The sequence below is a fragment of the Coregonus lavaretus genome (genome assembly GCF_964263955.1).
Source record: "Coregonus lavaretus genome assembly, chromosome: 8".
NCBI lineage: Eukaryota > Metazoa > Chordata > Actinopteri > Salmoniformes > Salmonidae > Coregonus > Coregonus lavaretus.
The window spans coordinates 41,030,849-41,048,428 of record NC_139995.1 but is presented as its reverse complement, the minus strand read 5'-3'; the positions used below and the strand labels follow the sequence as shown (position 1 = coordinate 41,048,428).

The 17,580-nt window shown below is 44.6% G+C and overlaps 1 protein-coding gene across 4 annotated transcripts in view; it reads left to right on the top strand.

Annotated features, from left to right (window-relative positions):
- Window positions 1-17,580, top strand: part of LOC311133706 (calcium-dependent secretion activator 1) — a gene marked incomplete at its 5' end in the record, with an annotated part of 153,962 nt that overhangs the window by 126,026 nt on the left and 10,356 nt on the right. For 2 of the 4 annotated variants that reach the window (XM_084167243.1, XM_084167241.1), the window contains 7 exons: window positions 1,793-1,929; window positions 2,806-2,993; window positions 3,996-4,097; window positions 4,211-4,274; window positions 4,478-4,601; window positions 14,086-14,192; window positions 17,194-17,350. In XM_084167243.1, coding sequence (XP_084023369.1) covers window positions 1,793-1,929; window positions 2,806-2,993; window positions 3,996-4,097; window positions 4,211-4,274; window positions 4,478-4,601; window positions 14,086-14,192; window positions 17,194-17,350 — 879 coding nt within the window. Of the gene's footprint in view, window positions 1-1,792; window positions 1,930-2,805; window positions 2,994-3,995; window positions 4,098-4,210; window positions 4,275-4,477; window positions 4,602-7,387; window positions 7,457-14,085; window positions 14,193-17,193; window positions 17,351-17,580 lie in introns of all 4 variants that reach the window. The other 2 variants (XM_084167242.1, XM_084167244.1) reach the window with 2 other exon arrangements.

Here is a 17,580-nt window from a genome sequence, read left to right as displayed (position 1 = left end):
TGGTGTGATTATTCGCAAATGGAAGAAACAAGGCAGCTGGGACCATAGTCACCAAGAAAACAATTGGTAACACACTACGCCGTGAAGGACTGAAATCCTGCAGTGCCCGCAAGGTCCCCCTGCTCAAGAAAGCACATATACATGCCCATCTGAATGATTCAGAGGAGAACTGGATGAAAGTGTTGTGGTCAGGTGAGACCAAAATGTAGCTCTTTGGCATGAACTCAACTCGCTGTGTTTGGAGGAGGAGGAATGCTGCCTATGACCCCAAGAACACCATCCCCACCGTCAAACATGGAGGTGGAAACATTATGCTTTGGGGGTGTTTTTCTGCTAAGGGGACAGGACAACTTCACCGCATCAAAGGGACGATGGACGGGGCCATGTACCGTCAAATCTTGGGTGAGAACCTCCTTCCCTCAGCCAGGGCATTGAAAATGGGTTGTGGATGGGTATTCCAGCATGACAATGACCCAAAACACACAGCCAAGGAAACAAAGGAGTGGCTCAAGAAGAAGCACATTAAGGTCCTGGAGTGGCCTAGCCAGTCTCCAGACCTTAATCCCATAGAAAATCTGTGGAGGGAGCTGAAGGTTCGAGTTGCCAAACGTCAGCCTCGAAACCTTATTGACTTGGAGAAGATCTGCAAAGAGGAGTGGGACAAAATCCTTCCTGAGATGTGTGCAAACCTGGTGGCCAACTACAAGAAACGTCTGACCTCTGTGATTGGCAACAAGGGTTTTGCCACCAAGTACTAAGTAATGTTTTGCAGAGGGGTCAAATACTTATTTTCCTCATTAAAATGCAAATCAATTTATAACATTTTTGACGTGCGCTTTTCTGGATTTTTTAGTTGTTATTCTGTCTCTCACTGTTCAAATAAACCTACCATTAAAATTATAGACTGATAATTTCTTTGTCAGTGGGCAAACGTACAAAATCAGCAGGGGATCAAATACTTGTTTCCCCTCACTGTACATGCTAGCGTCTCCTGTGCTTTCTTATGGTTCTCTGTCCTCAACTTATACACTGGAGTTTAAAATCTATTTAACAATCATACAACACTAACCAAATACCGTCAAAACATGGGCACTCGTTACTCGACCAGCTCCCAGAATGCATTTATAAGAAGATAAGCAGTTCCCTAGAGGCTAGCTTGTCCGCTACCCAACCTTTATCAAAACGTTTTTCCCCCTGTAGAATAGAAAACTCTTCTTACAACCGACTAGCCTTTATCCTTAAAACAGAGCTATTTGTTCATCTAAATAATTTAAGAAATCACTCTGTTCTCTGATTTCTGTTTTTGTTTTTCAGCACACGACCCATCATTGGTCAGGAACTGAGTGACATTCACCAATCAATCGCGAATGGCAGAATCTATTGAATACAAATTACGAATGAGATTTGCATCCTATTCAATATTTTGGATCTAATATGCCTAAAATGGTAGCCATTTAAATGTTAACAACACATACAGCAAAAAGCTGCATGCCAGCCTACACATACTACAGTACAACAAACCACTGGTCCCATTGAGCTTAGATACAGAATCACATCAGTAGGACAGTCCAGAACAGTTCTATGGACTCTGTCTAATATGATGCAAGTTGACAATGTAAAGCTGTAAGTGTTTATAATTTGCCATAGCAGGAGCTCTAGTCAGACACACCCAGTGTTGTGTGTTGTGTTGATGTAGAGAGATATGCTATACTATTTCTCTGTGCTTCACTGATGCCCTTTTCCTATGAATCCTGTCCTTTTCCCTGTGCTGGTTGGCTGGTTGGACACACAGACGCAGACAGAGCTCAGAAGCACGGCATGGATGAGTTTATCTCGGCTAATCCCTGCAGTTTTGACCACGCCTCACTGTTCGAGATCGTCCAGAGGCTCACGTTGGACCACAGGCTCAATGACACCTTCTGCTGCCTGGTGAGTGTCATTCTCCGTACCCACAGTACCGTGGAATGACAATAAATACATAAATAAAATGTTTTCCCAAAAGCATCTTAAGGCTAAATTCATCGTAAGAACCTTCATAGGAGCAAATCTCCAAACTGTTTGCCAAAACCATTGTTACTAAAGTAGCACTTGAAAACGCTCATTATTTACCGACTGCCTCAGACCACTCATAGAACTGCTAAGTGCGTCGTTAGATGCATTCAATTGAGTTCTGTTTTGCTAATTGTAGGCTACTGTCAATATATTTAATGATATGTAACAACATGTGCGCAATGATGTGCCAAATCTTGATTTAGTCCATTATTGTAGGGTAAGCATTAGAATAAGCTGCCTCAATATGTGCAGCCATAAGTGATCATATCTTTCTAGGACCTGATCCGTAGTGAGTATTGTGGAATAATTATAATGTTAAGGTAAGATTTGAATGGAGAAAGCTGATCCGAGAGCAGCAATGCCTTTCTTTCGATCCAATCAGCATCAACACTATGCCTCAATGACGCACTTAGCAAACGTTCTCTATGCGTGGTGTTTTGGGAAACACGTTACATCATCGACCGTTGTAGGAAAGATGTAATTGTTAAAACACTCGTAAGCCTAAGTTCCATCGCTATCGGGAAACCAGGCCCTGGGCACTAAAAGGTTCCTTTTTTTAAATGCAAAAATTCTCTCACAGAGTGATGCTAGGGCCAAGGTCATGGTTCAGTTTGGGCCAGGTATTTGTTTGTGATTCAGATCATGGTGCTAACATGCTAAAAACTATCTTATGTGGTGTTTAAGGGATGGTTCAACCCGGGTTAGGGGTTCAAATCTAAAGTGTTAAACCCCCCTCTCTGATCTGGTGTGTAGGGATGGTTCAGCCCGGGCCAGGTGTTTGTCCTGGATGAGTACTGCTCCAGGAATGGCGTGCGGGGGTGTCACAGACACCTGGGTTACCTAGGCGACCTGCTGGAGAGGGCGGACAGAGGAGCCATGATCGACCCCACCCTGCTGCACTACAGCTTTGCTTTCTGCGCCTCCCATGTCCACGGAAACAGGTAACATCTACACCCCATTCAACCCAGATCTCCTGCTCGCCAATCCAAAGTCTTCACATTAGACCAAGAGGAAATGCTCAAGGTCCGAGGGCGGCACTGGGCTTACATGTCTCAGGCAGGGCTACATCCTCACAAGAGCATTATTCTAAATCACCACCATAGTCTATGGCAAGAGAGATGGCTAAACTTCAGATCTCAAATACACACTCAGAGGTCTTCAAATGAAAGCAGAAGAGAAGGAAGGAAGGAAAGAAGAGCTGGCTATAGTGAGAGAAGACAAGGGTCAGAGTCCTCAAAAGCATCAGAGCATCTTTTCTTATTGTTTTATGATTTCCCATTGTTATTGTCATTAATGTTTTGCATATGATTTATTATGATTTTGATCATTTTGTACTGTGTGTTATCATGTTATCATTTTGTACTGTGTGTTATCATGTTGTTATCTAATTTTTTACTAATCAGTTACATATACTTTGGTTTCCACCCTTCTCTTTCTCCTTTTCCGTCCTTGTCTTTTGCTGCCTTGTTCAGTCTCATGATGTCGATGTTGCTCATCCTCCCATGCATTCCTATGAAGTCAGAGAGGGCAGCTGTTACTGGGGGCCACTGATGGGTTGTGGGGGACCCTGGGACCCAAGCGGCCCCCAGACCCTAGAACCAGGGGCTGCAGGCTCTAAAAGGGGAAGAAAATATATGAAGTTTAGAAAGAAAAGGGAATCCAAATTGCAGCTCGTCCAAGAGCCCATCAGGTACGATACTGTACTGTATAAGAACAAAAATTGAAGGTTGGTAAACATGCTAAAGAATGATTCTGTTTCACTCACACAAGCAGCAGTAAAATCATGGAGAACTAAATTATGACACTGTTTTGGTGCAAATTGTTGTCTTGTTCCTTTTTTGATGGGCTCTAACTGGTGGCTCTGCAACCACATGATTGGCTGGGCTGATGTTGTGTTTGCATTGTGTTTATGTTTTTTTTGTATTGTATAACGTCATCCTCAGGCCTGATGGACTGGGAACAGTGAAGGTGGATGAGAAGGAGCGCTTTGAAGAAATCAAAGAGCGGTTGCGGGTGATCCTGGAACACCAGATCACTAACTTCAGGTGCCTGCTGGTCATCCATCCATCCGGCTTCATCTATTGTTTTGTTCATCATTGTTATTTTTTCCCTAGTGAGTTTTATTTCATTGTGATTCTACTCGCTTATCTTCCTGTAGATATTGTTTCCCGTTTGGCCGTCCAGAGGGAGCGCTGAAGGCCACTCTGTCTTTGCTGGAAAGGGTTTGTACATTTAGATGACTACAATCTTTTCTTTCTCATTTTACAGAAACTTTGCAGGTCATGAATGATTCACATCTCATTGCTCATATAAGCTCATAAATATGCTTGAAAAAGGAAATTGAAAATGAAAACTTGTAAGCTAAACTGTAATTCAGTGGCTAGACTCTAAGGAAGGCTTGTCCTGCCCTGTTTCTCACTTTCAGGTGCTGATGAAGGACATTGTGACTCCCGTCCCACAAGAGGAAGTGAAGGGAGTCATCCGTAAATGTCTGGAGCAGGCAGCTCAGCTCAACTACGCAAAAATCACAGAATATGCTCAAATCGAAGGTAATTATCCCTCATTTACATATACAGACATACCTTCAAAATGCAATAGCAGTTACCTCTGTTGGTAAATGATTGGTTGTTGTTGCTATGAAACCTGTGACTGATTGTTTTTCTTTTGATGATTGTAACTATTCATTAATGACCTCTTTAAGTACTTTAGTGACTTTTGAGTCATTCTGGTGGTGTCTATGTGGAACAGGTGAGTCAACCATTCTACTCTCTTTTAGAAGTGACTTGTCTTGTACACTTTGATTCATATTTTAGCATCCTACAGTGGGAATAATTTCAAGATGAACCTGGACAAGAAAACGAGTACTGAAGAAACATACTAATACAGTGAGGGGAAAAAAGTATATGATCCCTTGCTGATTTTGTACGTTTGCCCACTGACAAAGACATGATCAGTCTATAATTTTAATGGTAGGTTTGTTTGAACAGTGAGAGACAGAATAACAACAAAAAAATCCAGAAAAATGCATGTCAAAAATGTTATAAATTGATTTCCATTTTAATGAGGGAAATAAGTATTTGACCCCTCTGCAAAACATGACTTAGTACTTGGTGGCAAAACCCTTGTTGGCAATCACAGAGGTCAAACACGGCGAGTTGAGTTGAAGCCAAAGAGCTCGAATTTGGTCTCATCTGACCACAACACTTTCACCCAGTTCTCCTTTGAATCATTCAGATGTTCATTGGCAAACTTCAGACGGCCCTGTATATGTGCTTTATTGAGCAGGGGGACCTTGCGGGCGCTGCAGGATTTCAGTCCTTCACGGCGTAGTGTGTTACCAATTGTTATCTTGGTGACTATGGTCCCAGCTGCCTTGAGATCATTGACAAGATCCTCCCGTGTAGTTCTGGGCTGATTCCTCACTGTTCTCATGATCATTGCAACTCCACGAGGTGAGAACTTGCATGGAGCCCCAGGCCGAGGGGGATTGACAGTTATTTTGTGTTTCTTCCATTTGCGAATAATCACACCAACTGTTGTCACCTTCTCACCAAGCTGCTTGGCGATGGTCTTGTATACCATTCCAGCCTTCTGTAGGTCTACAATCTTGTCCGTGACATCCTTGGAGAGCTCTTTGGTCTTTGCCATGGTGGAGAGTTTGGAATCTGATTGATTGATTGCTTCTGTGGACAGGTGTCTTTTATTGTTATTCTGTCTCTCACTGTTCAAATAAACCTACCATTAAAATTATAGACTGATCATTTCTTTGTCAGTGGGTAAACGTACAAAATCAGCAGGGGATCAAATGCTTTTTTCCCTCACTGTATATCTTATTTTAATTTTTTTTTACCAGAAATGTGGATTACATTTTCCCCACATGATAAATTCAAGAGGAGCAGTTTATACAGTATTTTTCCATTTGACAGATTGGTTGTCACTTGTTTGTCACTCAGCCATTTGTCTCCCCTTTGTTTCAGGCAGGCTGCTTTAGCTGTGGTGTTCTGTAATCTACTGTACTTTACTCTACTGTACTGTACAGTACTCTACTGTACTCTAATGTACTGTACTCTACTCTACTGTACTGTACTCTACTGCACTCTACTGTACTGAACTGTACTGTACTGTACTCTACTGAACTGAACTGTACTGTACTGTACTCTACTGTATTTTCTGTACTGTCGGTGAAGTTGGCTTTCTGTAGAGGTGTTGTGAGTAAAAATGCATTCAAATCCAAAGTTTTTGATTAAAGCCCTGTTGATGTACTGGCCTGGCCCCCCTCTCTCTGTACCTTGACTCTAGCTGTATCCTGGCCTCTGGCATGTGGTGATTTAACAGTATAGAGCTGCAGTATATATTATAGATCTACAGCAGATCTCCCCTCCCTAACCCACTACTCCTTTTTGACCGTATCGTTACCCTAGACTCCAGGGCCTACAAACTAAGATTTATAAAAATAAATCTTACTTGGCCCTGCCTCTCTTCTTCTCCTTTCCTAGGGACCCTTGTCCTTCTCTCCCTCTCCTTTCCCCCTCTTTCTCCTTCTCCCTTTCCTTCCCCTATTCCACCAGCGGACCACTGCCCTCCTATCACTAGTCCTCTGCTGTCCTCTTCCTCCCTCTCCTCTTATTGGCTTCACCACATTTATCACCTCACATTTCTGTGATACTTGGTTTTGAAGCCAATGAAAAAGAATGCTGGGATTGGACAAAGACAACCCAGCATCTGTCACCTGCATGTGCTACAGGACATTATGGAAAGGTTTGTCTTCATAGGCATGGACTAGTCACTACATATCACAATTTACCTTTAGAAACAGCCTTTTTGGAAATGCCATATACAGTACTCTATTCTTGCTTGCATAACACCATTTTGGTTTCCCTACAAAGTCATATGCATAGCTTGCATTGACATGCATGTCAACAGGTTGAACCAAAACGTGTAGTCAATACCTAGAAAGATATTCTTAGGGTGCCAAAGATACTAGGGTGTTTATCCCTTACTATCTGGAAAATATATCAAGTAGACAAGAAAATAGTGCTAAAACACTAATTATTGGACCCAGTCATCCCTAGTCCCAACCAAGTCAATACTCCCATGGTTGTGTTCATTAGGCCACCAAATGGAAGAAAACAAACTGAAACAGCGAAGATGTACCCGGACATGTCCAATAAGAAAGGTTTTGTTTTGTTTTCTGTTACAAAAAGTTTTACTATGGTGTGTCCTAATGAACATGACCCAGGACAATTCTCTGCCTTCCCATCTCCTCTGACATTTAACCTCTCACCCTATCCTCTGACCCCAGCCTCTTGCATGTCCCAATCCTCCTCTTTTGTAGGGAGAAAGAGGGAAATGTTTGAGCACCCTGTCTTCTGCTTGGCGTCACAAGTGATGGATTTAACCATCCGTGAGTACCTACCTCATCCTCCCTGTTTCTCCTCCCTCCCTCTTTCAACCTTCTTTGACCACATCACCCCCTCCCTCCTTCCCTCCCTCCCTCACTCCCCTCAGCGATGTCCACTCCTCCTTCCTCCTCTGTGCTTGTTTTTAGTCTATCGCTCATGTCTGTGAGAGCGAGTGGGGAGAGAGAGAGTCAGTCTTGTCTGTGGAGATCTGTCTGAGGAACCACTGCAGCACTGCAGCAGCCCTACTACCAGGGACCTACAGTTACCCATATGTCTGTGACCCACATGAATGATCTGTCGGTCTGGTCTGTAAGCTTCTTTCTTTTGGTTGGACATATGCCCATGCCCACCCATGTGACTTGAATGCATTTTTTACTTTGCTTCTGTGTTATCTCCTTCAGTCGTCTGATCATGTGTCAGTGAGTGGTACGCTCGCCACACTGCGCTGTGCGCTGGGACAGACAGGTATGATGCTATTTCACTGCCAGAGACAGATATGGAGGCAGTAGAACAGAGCAGAACCTGCAGGCAGAGCTACAATACCAGGAGGACAGAAATGATTGGGTGTATGCATACAGAGTTCCTATAATATGTGTTTTAACTCAGCTCAACTCAATCCACCACCGGTCAATGTGTCCTGTCTTTGGTTCGAGCAGCTGTTGTTCGTCTTATGTCTAAGTTTACGATGGTCTAAAGCTGTCTGTCTGTCACTGTTAACTGCATCCTGTTGTTGTTGCTTCTTTAATGTTGACTTCTCCTCAGGCTAATGTCTCAGCGTTTCAGAGTGTCTGTACCTACCTGTATGTCTGTGGAGTTTTGTCAACTACTGTAGCTACCTAACACATTCAACTAGTGTAGCTACCTAACACATTCAACTACTGTAGCTACCTAACACATTCAACTACTGTAGCTACCTAACACATTCAACTAGTGTAGCTACCTAACACATTCAACTACTGTAGCTACCTAACACATTCAACTACTGTAGCTACCTAACACATTCAACTACTGTAGCTACCTAACACATTCAACTACTGTAGTTACCTAACACATTCAACTACTGTAGCTACCTAACACATTCAACTACTGTAGCTACCTAACACATTCAACTACTGTAGCTACCTAACACATTCAACTACTGTAGCTACCTAACACATTCAACTACTGTAGTTACCTAACACATTCAACTACTGTAGCTACCTAACACATTCAACTACTGTAGCTACCTAACACATTCAACTAGTGTAGCTACCTAACACATTCAACTACTGTAGCTACCTAACACATTCAACTACTGTAGCTACCTAACACATTAAACTAGTGTAGCTACCTAACACATTCAACTACTGTAGCTACCTAACATATTCAACTACTGTAGCTACCTAACACATTCCCCCAGAGTTCTGGGAAGTTTCCAGAGTTCTCTCTAAAGGTCAAAGGTCAGATGGAGAAGCGTAAAGCATAACATATTTTCTCTCTCTTCTGGAAGATAAACTAATAACCATGGTGTTATAAACCTAAATATCTCCTCTTTTCTCTTTTTTGTCTTTCTTTTCTCTCTCTCTTTCAAGTTGAGAAAGATAAAAAGCCAGATCCAAATGATCCAGGTGAAGCCCTGTTTGACTTTTAGCTTAGCCCCAATACACACCTACCCTAAACACACACACACACACACACATGTAAACATATACAATACATACAGTGAGGGAAAAAAGTACGTTTGCCCGCTGACAAAGAAATTATCAGTCTGTAATTTTAGTGGTAGGTTTATTTGAACAATGAGAGACAGAATAACAACAACAAAATTCAGAAAAACGTATGTCTCAACTCAACTCGCCGTGTCTGCAAAGAGGAGTGGGACAAAATCCCTCCTGAGATGTGTGCAAACTGTGTGGCCAACTACAAGAAACGTCTGACCTCTGTGATTGCCAACAAGGGTTTCGCCACCAAGTACTAAGTCATGTTTTGCAGAGGGTTCAAATACTTATTTCCCTCATTAAAATGCAAATGGTATTATAACATTTTTGACATGCGTTTTTCTGGATTTTGTTGTTGTTATTCTGTCTCTCACTGTTCAAATAAACCTACCATTAAAATTATAGACTGATCATGTCTTTGTCAGTGGGCAAACGTACAAAACCAGCAGGGATCAAATACTTTTCCCTCACTGTACATCATGTAACCACATACACATTTTAAACACACATAAACCCTTTCAAATTCCCCCTCATGTCTTGGCATGACAACATTTAGCACATTAATATTTGTGGAGAGATTGTACTACTTTATAACAACATACTGGGATAATATATAGATGCATTCATTAAATGATTTTCCATTGTTTTTCCTGATGCTATGATAGATGTATTGAATAAAGCAAAATACATCAGCAACTTAAGCAAAACAATCTCTCACAAATATGCACATAAAAGGTAGCATCTCCAATGTGTTGAGAGACATAATGCAATACGAGTTTGCTTAAATATACCTGGCTATCAGTATTCAAATACACAATGAGGAAAACTCTGAATTATTAAAAATTATTACATTTGTATAGAAAAGAGATGGGTCCATTCTCTGATAACATGATATATTTCATAAAACAGTTGAACACATTGGATATGGATGAAGTATGATACAATGATAATCACTACATTATCATTCTGCTGATTATACTTCAGTGTAAGGTCTAAGGACCAACATAAAGGCTCTGTAAGGAGTCCTCTGCCATTCCTCTGGCACTGCATGATCTCTCGTTAGCCTTGTGAAGTATGATGTGTGGTCCAGGGTCCTTTTGGCATGCACGGCTACTTAGTAGTCCAGGTAGTACATAGCATAGAGCAGGGTTCCCCAACTGGCGGCCCAGGTGGTTTTATTTTGCCCCCCCAAGTATTCTTAGCAAAAAAAAATACAAAATAATAATAATAATAATAATAAGACTGTAAAAACACCAGGAAATCCCCAAGTGATTTTAATTTAAGAAATCTGTTCCCAAGTATTTCCACGCATAATAGAGAGACAGGTGATAATATACAAATGTAAGCAAGGTTTGAAATGATTAGTCAAACATTATATCTGTTTGGGCTTCTTGTGGTCAATTTGCAGTCTACAAATTATTTGTAATTATGTTCCGGCCCCCCCGACCATCCGCTCCAGAAAAAATCGTCCGCAGCTGAATATACTTGATGATTCCTAGCATAGAGTAAATGACGTGTGACTAAAATATTATGAGAATAAATAGGCTACATTGAAAGTATATTTTCAACATTTAGACATATATGATAAACATGATATGATGAAATTATAATTTACCAATATTAACTCTGTATTAACTCCTTATTTCAAATTCATTTGAGCCGTCCAATTAAATGTCCTGATGTTTTGCTCATTTTGCCACATTATTGTAAATGTTCTGAATACCTCATTTCACCATATTCAATTGTCCAAACTCATTTTATGTCAGCAGATAATATGTATATGAAAAAAAGTCTCCAGGTACACCCTAGATCAGGGTTCTTCAATTCTGGTCCTGGAGGGCCGAAACACTTCTGTTTTTTATTTCTACCTGGTAGTTAATTGCACTCACCTGGTGTCCCAGGTCTGAATTAGCCCCTGATTAGAAGGAGAGAATGAAAAACAAAGGTGTTTCGGCCCTCCTGTCACGTTCGTTGAATGACGGGACAGACCAAGGCGCAGCGTGATATACGTACATGTTTATTTAACTTAATAAACACTCTACAAAACAATAAACGAAACGAAACATGAAGTCCAAGGTAGCACACACAACATACCTTACACGAAACAAGATCCCACAACTACACAGTGCCAATAGGCTGCCTAAGTATGATCCCCAATCAGAGACAACGAGCGACAGCTGCCTCTGATTGGGAACCACACCGGCCAACATAGAAATACACATACTAGATAGAAAACATAGAACTACACAACATAGAATATACACACCCTGACTCAACAAATAAGCATCCCCTGAGTCAGGGCGTCACAGTACCCCCCCCCCCCCAAAGGTGCAGACTCTGACCGCACAACATAAACATAACAGGGTAGGGGCCGGGTGGGCATTCCGCCTCGGAGGCGGATCCGGCTCAGGGCGTGACGACCTCTCACTCTTCGCCTCCCTGTTGCGCCCCTGGTCTGGTCTAGACCTCGGCACGTTGCTTCCCCTCTCCTTCCTCCCACGATACGCCAGGCCCAGTCTGGACCCTGGTGTGGGAGACCCGAACCTGGAGAGGGGCTGACGTCATGGTCTGGACTGGAGCCGCTGACCGGAGCTGGACTGGGCACCAGTGGAGCGGACTGCTCTGGCTCCGGAGTGGAGCCGCTGACCGGAGCTGGATCAGGCACTGGTGGAGCGGACTGCTCTGGCTCCGGAGTGGAACGGCTGACCGGAACTGGATCAGGCACCGGTGGAGCGGACTGCTCTGGCTCCGGAGTGGAGCAGCTGACCGGCACCGGTGGAACGGGCACAGGCCGTGCCGGACTGGACAAACGCACCACTGGTCTGGTGCTAGGAGCAGGCCCGGGCCGGACCGGACTAGGAACACGCACCACTGGCTTGGTGCGAGGGGCAGGTACGGGCCGGACTGGCGACGCGCACCACTGGCTTGGTGCGAGGAGCAGGAACAGGCCGGGCCGGGCTGGCGACGCGCACCACTGGCTTGGTGCGAGGAGCAGGAACAGGCCGGGCCGGACTGGCGACGCGCACCACAGGCTTGGTGCGAGGAGCAGGAACAGGCCGGGCCGGACTGGCGACGCGCACCACAGGCTTGGTGCGAGGAGCAGGAAAGGGCCGGGCCGGACTGGCGACGCACACCACTGGCTTGGTGCGAGGAGCAGGAACGGGCCGGGCCGGGCCTGGCTGGCGACGCGCACCACTGGCTTGGTGCGAGGAGCAGGAACGGGCCGGGCCGTACTGGGAACACGCACCACTGGCTTAGTGCGGGGAGCAGGAACGGGCCGGACCGGACCGGACTGGTGACACGCACCACTTGCTTGGTGCGAGGAGCAGGTCTGGGTTCCTTTATTAACCCCCGCTCCTTCTGCTGCCTAACCAGCTCCTCTCGCCGTGCCTCTACACTTTCCTTCTCCCTTTTAGCCTCCTGTAGCGCCTCCTTCTGACCGAATAACTCCTGCTCCCTCTGAACCAATAGCCCCCGTAACATGGTGGCCTCCTCTCCTAACCTGCAGACCCGCCCTTTAACGGCCTCCTGCTGCCTCGTCGTCCACACCGTGTGCCCCCCCCCAAAATGTTCTTGGGGTTGCCTCTCGGGTCTCCGTTTCACCTCTCCTGCCTGGGCTTCCTCCTTCGCCCAGGGTCCGCTATCGGCTAATCTCTCCTCCTTCTCCGTCATCCCTTTCAGGGCTTCCATATGCTTGGCCAGATCCTCTCTTATCTCCCCCCAAGTCCATGATCTCTGCTCCACTACCTGTGTCCAGGGTGTCTGCTGCTCCTGGGCACGCTGCTTGGTCCGTGTTTGGTGGGATCTTCTGTCACGTTCGTTGAATGACGGGACAGACCAAGGCGCAGCGTGATATACGTACATGTTTATTTAACTTAATAAACACCCGACAAAACAATAAACGAAACGAAACGTGAAGTCCAAGGTAGCACAGACAACATACCTTACACGAAACAAGATCCCACAACTACACAGTGCCAATAGGCTGCCTAAGTATACATTTACATTTTAGTCATTTAGCAGACGCTCTTATCCAGAGCGACTTACAGTTAGTGAATACATATTTTTTTTATACTGGCCCCCTGTGGGAATCGAACCCACAACCCTGGCGTTGCAAACGCCATGCTCTATCAACTGAGCTACATCCCTGCCGGCCATTCCCTCCCCTACCCTGGACAACGCTGGGCCAATTGTGCGCCGCCCATGAGTCTCCCGGTCGCGGCCGGCTGCGACAGAGCCTGGATTCGAACCAGGATCTCTAGTGGCACAGTTAGCACTGCAATGCAGTGCCTTAGACCACTGCGCCACTCAGGAGCTCAAGTATGATCCCCAATCAGAGACAACGAGCGACAGCTGCCTCTGATTGGGAACCACACCGGCCAACATAGAAATACACATACTAGATAGAAAACATAGAACTACACAACATAGAATATACACACCCTGACTCAACAAATAAGCGTCCCCTGAGTCAGGGCGTGACACCTCCAGGACCGGAATTGAAGAACCCTGCCCTAGATCTTACCAGCTATATCTGTTACAAACTCAACATTGAAAATCAGAAGCAGAAAAAGCATTAAGAGCACAAGAGCATTTTGCATGATGAGTATAACAATGCATTTGTTTTCTCTATGGGATTGATTTAGTCCATTGATTCTACCTGACTGTGTTGTCCCATATCTCCTCACACTGACTGTTTACACACCATGCACCAGTACCAGTTCATTGGGTGCATGCTTTAGAAACCATATGATACTCTCATCTTTAGTGCTAGAGGTCTGTGTGGTCCTTGTGCGTGAGAGAGAACCAAAAGCACTTATGTCTTTAATTTAAAATATTTCTGGAGTTAACGATATAGATGGGAAGCACCATTCTAACAGATTCTGTTAGCTACCCCTCTCTGCCTAATTAACCCCCCCATCCTTCTGCTCCAGAGAACGTAGGCCGGTTAGTCACGCCCGCCAAAAAACTGGAGGACACTATTCGCCTGGCCGAGCTAGTCATAGAGGTCCTCCAGCAGAACCAGGAACATCATGCAGAGGTGAGTGGGTAACCCCTCCTCTCCTCCTTCTCTCCTTCCTCTCTTTGTCTATGTCACTTCTTTACCTCCTCTGACACCTCCTTCACGGCATGGAGGAGGGAGCTAGTCTATTCCATCCTGACACCTGTGTTTGTATATAACGCTGTCTTTGTGCATGGGGTGCATTTTTAATCAAAGAGTTAATATACAGCCAGAAATCCTTAATGGAAGATATACTGAATGTTAACATTGTACCAGGTCACTATTTCTACCCGAGGAGGCATTTTAAAGTAGGAAGTGTGCAGTTCCCTTCACTTATTCATCATTCATAACCCTGGTGGTACAATGTTATATAAAACATTGGTTGCCTTGAAAGATGGTAATGCCTTAATGATTTCAGCTCAGTGTGTATAGTAGAGTAGAGACCAGAACAGTATAGGTAGCTCTAATGTAGGCTAGGTGCTCCTAGTCGGACTGAACTGTAGGTGATGCATGCTCATTCCGTGTTAGCTGAGAAATTGGAACATGAAATAGAAACAGCACTAAATAGCTTTTCCCTTTCCTTTGTATTTCCTAAAAGTATAATAAACTAATGTAAAAAAAAACAGCATGATGAGCATGTATAGAATTACTATAGGCGATCCTATGGGATCGATAAGATTAATGCAGATAAGCAGATTTATTCTATCTCTCTGACATATGCTTGACAGGCTGCAGTCACAAGTTCTGGAGATCAATCGGTACAGTATAATTATTTATCTTTCTCTTCAGTCCCATCACAAACCTCCTCTCCCTATGTATCGCATGTTGACCTGCACAGAGACTAGGGCTGCCCTTAGTGTTGTAAGGCTGAGGGGAATACACTAGAGAGGGATGGGTGGCTGTTGTGTGTTAGTGCAGAAACATCAGCTAACACACTGAATCTGTAAAGCACCACAATACTATAGGCTGCACAACATCACTTTGATCATAGAGCATGTCCATGGGGCCATAAAGACTGGTCTTCTTCTCTCTAGCAGCATGTTGAAGTGAGATATACCACAGTATTCTATGTGTGGTTCTTTTAGGGTTTGATTGAATCCAAAACACTACCATGAATGTGTCTCTCCTCTCCTCCCTCCATCCAGCTTTAAGTTGGGTTTCAAATCACGGTTCACACTCTTCAAAAATGTAGAACATTCCTCTTCCTTCCAGCTTCTCCTCTTCCATCTCTCCGCTCTGTCCCTCCTTCCGTCTAAGAATTGTTCCACCATTCAGAAACCCTTTATAGGAATGCCTGATACTGTAGATACATTACTGTTTACTATCCTGTACATCTCCCTGTGTTTTCACTGTCTGTGTGATCGGTGATATTCGCTCCCTGCAGGGCAAAGAGGTACGTGGTGCAGTTGAATGAGAACCCCCTCTCCCCTCTAACCCTGTAATGGTTTGTGCATGTCCACTGGATGCCCTGCCCCCTTTCTCTGAAGTGTTGGTACTGTCCTCCAGGACTGCTCTTTGAGCCTGTTGTGAATGATGGTGCCTGCTGCAGCATTAGAGCCTGTACCCTCTCTGGCTGAGCCTGCGCACTGAGCCTGGGCGTGCAGTAGAGGCCTGGGCCTTGCCTGAGATCCCCTCCCCCAACATACAGTAGGATGGAGCCCCCAGTTTACCTGTCCATCCATCCCTCCTTCCTGGAACTATAACCTCCTCTCCCTGAGTCCACACTCACTCCCCCTGCCCTGTGTATGATGATGATGATGATGGAGCACAGCTTGGTCTGCTGCCTGTACTATAGCACTAATGATTTATAGTGTTGTAAATAGTCTTGGAGGGGGTGGGCAGGTAACTGGGCAGACAGCAGGTAAGTGAGGACTTGACTGCAATGCCATCCCCCTGTGCTGGGCTAGCTATAGTCCCCCAATGGCCGATGATTTTCAGGGGGTATTGATTCGATATGGAATAAAAGCATGCAACATAACGGGAAGGATTAAGCTTTTCACAGTTTAATCAGTTTCCCCTCTTGGAATTTGTCAAATGTCAAGTTTTTCAAAAGATGAGCAAATAAGCAGAGCCAAGACTGCGAGCACAGGAGCAACATCAACAGAAGCAGAAAGGTCAATGGAAACAGACATGGATAAATACCTCTTTCTGACCTACTAAGTACCATTGTTCACCCTAACTAGTCATCCCGAAAATCACTGGGGAAACCCATATCAAGTAACTTGGTTTGTACACAAATTGTCCCCCTAAAGACCCTGTAGTTAGTAGAGAAGCTATGTGCTGCAGTCTTCGGTCAGTGTGCCTACTTCCTATTATATGGCCAAGTGCAGTGCATGGACATGACCTGTGTCACATTCACATCTACTGAGGAGTGTTCTGTTGGTATGGCAATGATGTGAATGGTGGAAAACCGAGCTCATTCCTGATCCTGGAGAGCAAAGCATGTAGGGAGTTTTCCACGTCAGTCTGCATGAGAAAAGGTACCAAAGGCACCCCCCCAGGCTGTGACCCTCCCTCAATCTAGAGATAACTGATCAATAATCAATGAATAGAACATAATTACTCAGCTTTATGATATTATTATGCTATTTTTGGCTTTGTGTATAAATGTATTGTAAAGTTAATCTCACGTTGGTGGGAGGCTAGCTAAGGTTTTAAGCAGCCCAGATCCCTTTAGTCTTCACCAGCAAGAGCTGTGGATTGGTTTTACTCATTATTGGAGAACACATGGGTTTGCAAGGCTATATACATCCATTACTACAGTTAACTACATATAATCACTACATTTAACGGCCAACAATCCAAGTACACTGTGCCTACCTACCTACACAGAATATCAGTCCACAGTGCTTTGCTGGTGTGGGGTTTGTTAGAGCTCTGATTAGCTCCAGTACACGTGTGATCCTCCCCAGTCTGCTCTGCCCCCTCTCTGTCCAGCCTGCTCTATCCCATATCCTCACACCCTGACTGGGGCTTGTGTTCACCATTCACCCCCTCCCTGGTTCTGTCTCTGTCCTGTCCGGGCTGTGTGTGTGTCTAGGCCTTTGCCTGGTGGTCTGACCTGATGACGGAGCATGCTGAGACCTTCCTGGCCATGTACGCTGTGGACATGGACGCTGCCCTGGAGATCCAGTCTCCTGAGAGCTGGGACAGCTTCCCTCTCTTCCAGCTGCTCAACGACTTCCTCCGCACTGACTGTACGTTTCCTGTTTCTCTTCCTATATACACCAATGGCCTTCTCCATCCAATAAACATTAAGGAGCAAGTTAGACTCATGTCATATTTTGGAATGTGAATGGGCATAACCATCAAGTCAAAAGTCAAACGTTTTCACCCATCTTAAACAGCTAGAAGTGGTTGTGGCTTTTCTCCAGGAAACACCTTAGAAACAGTGATAGAAATAAGATAAGTTGGGCAACTCTTCCAT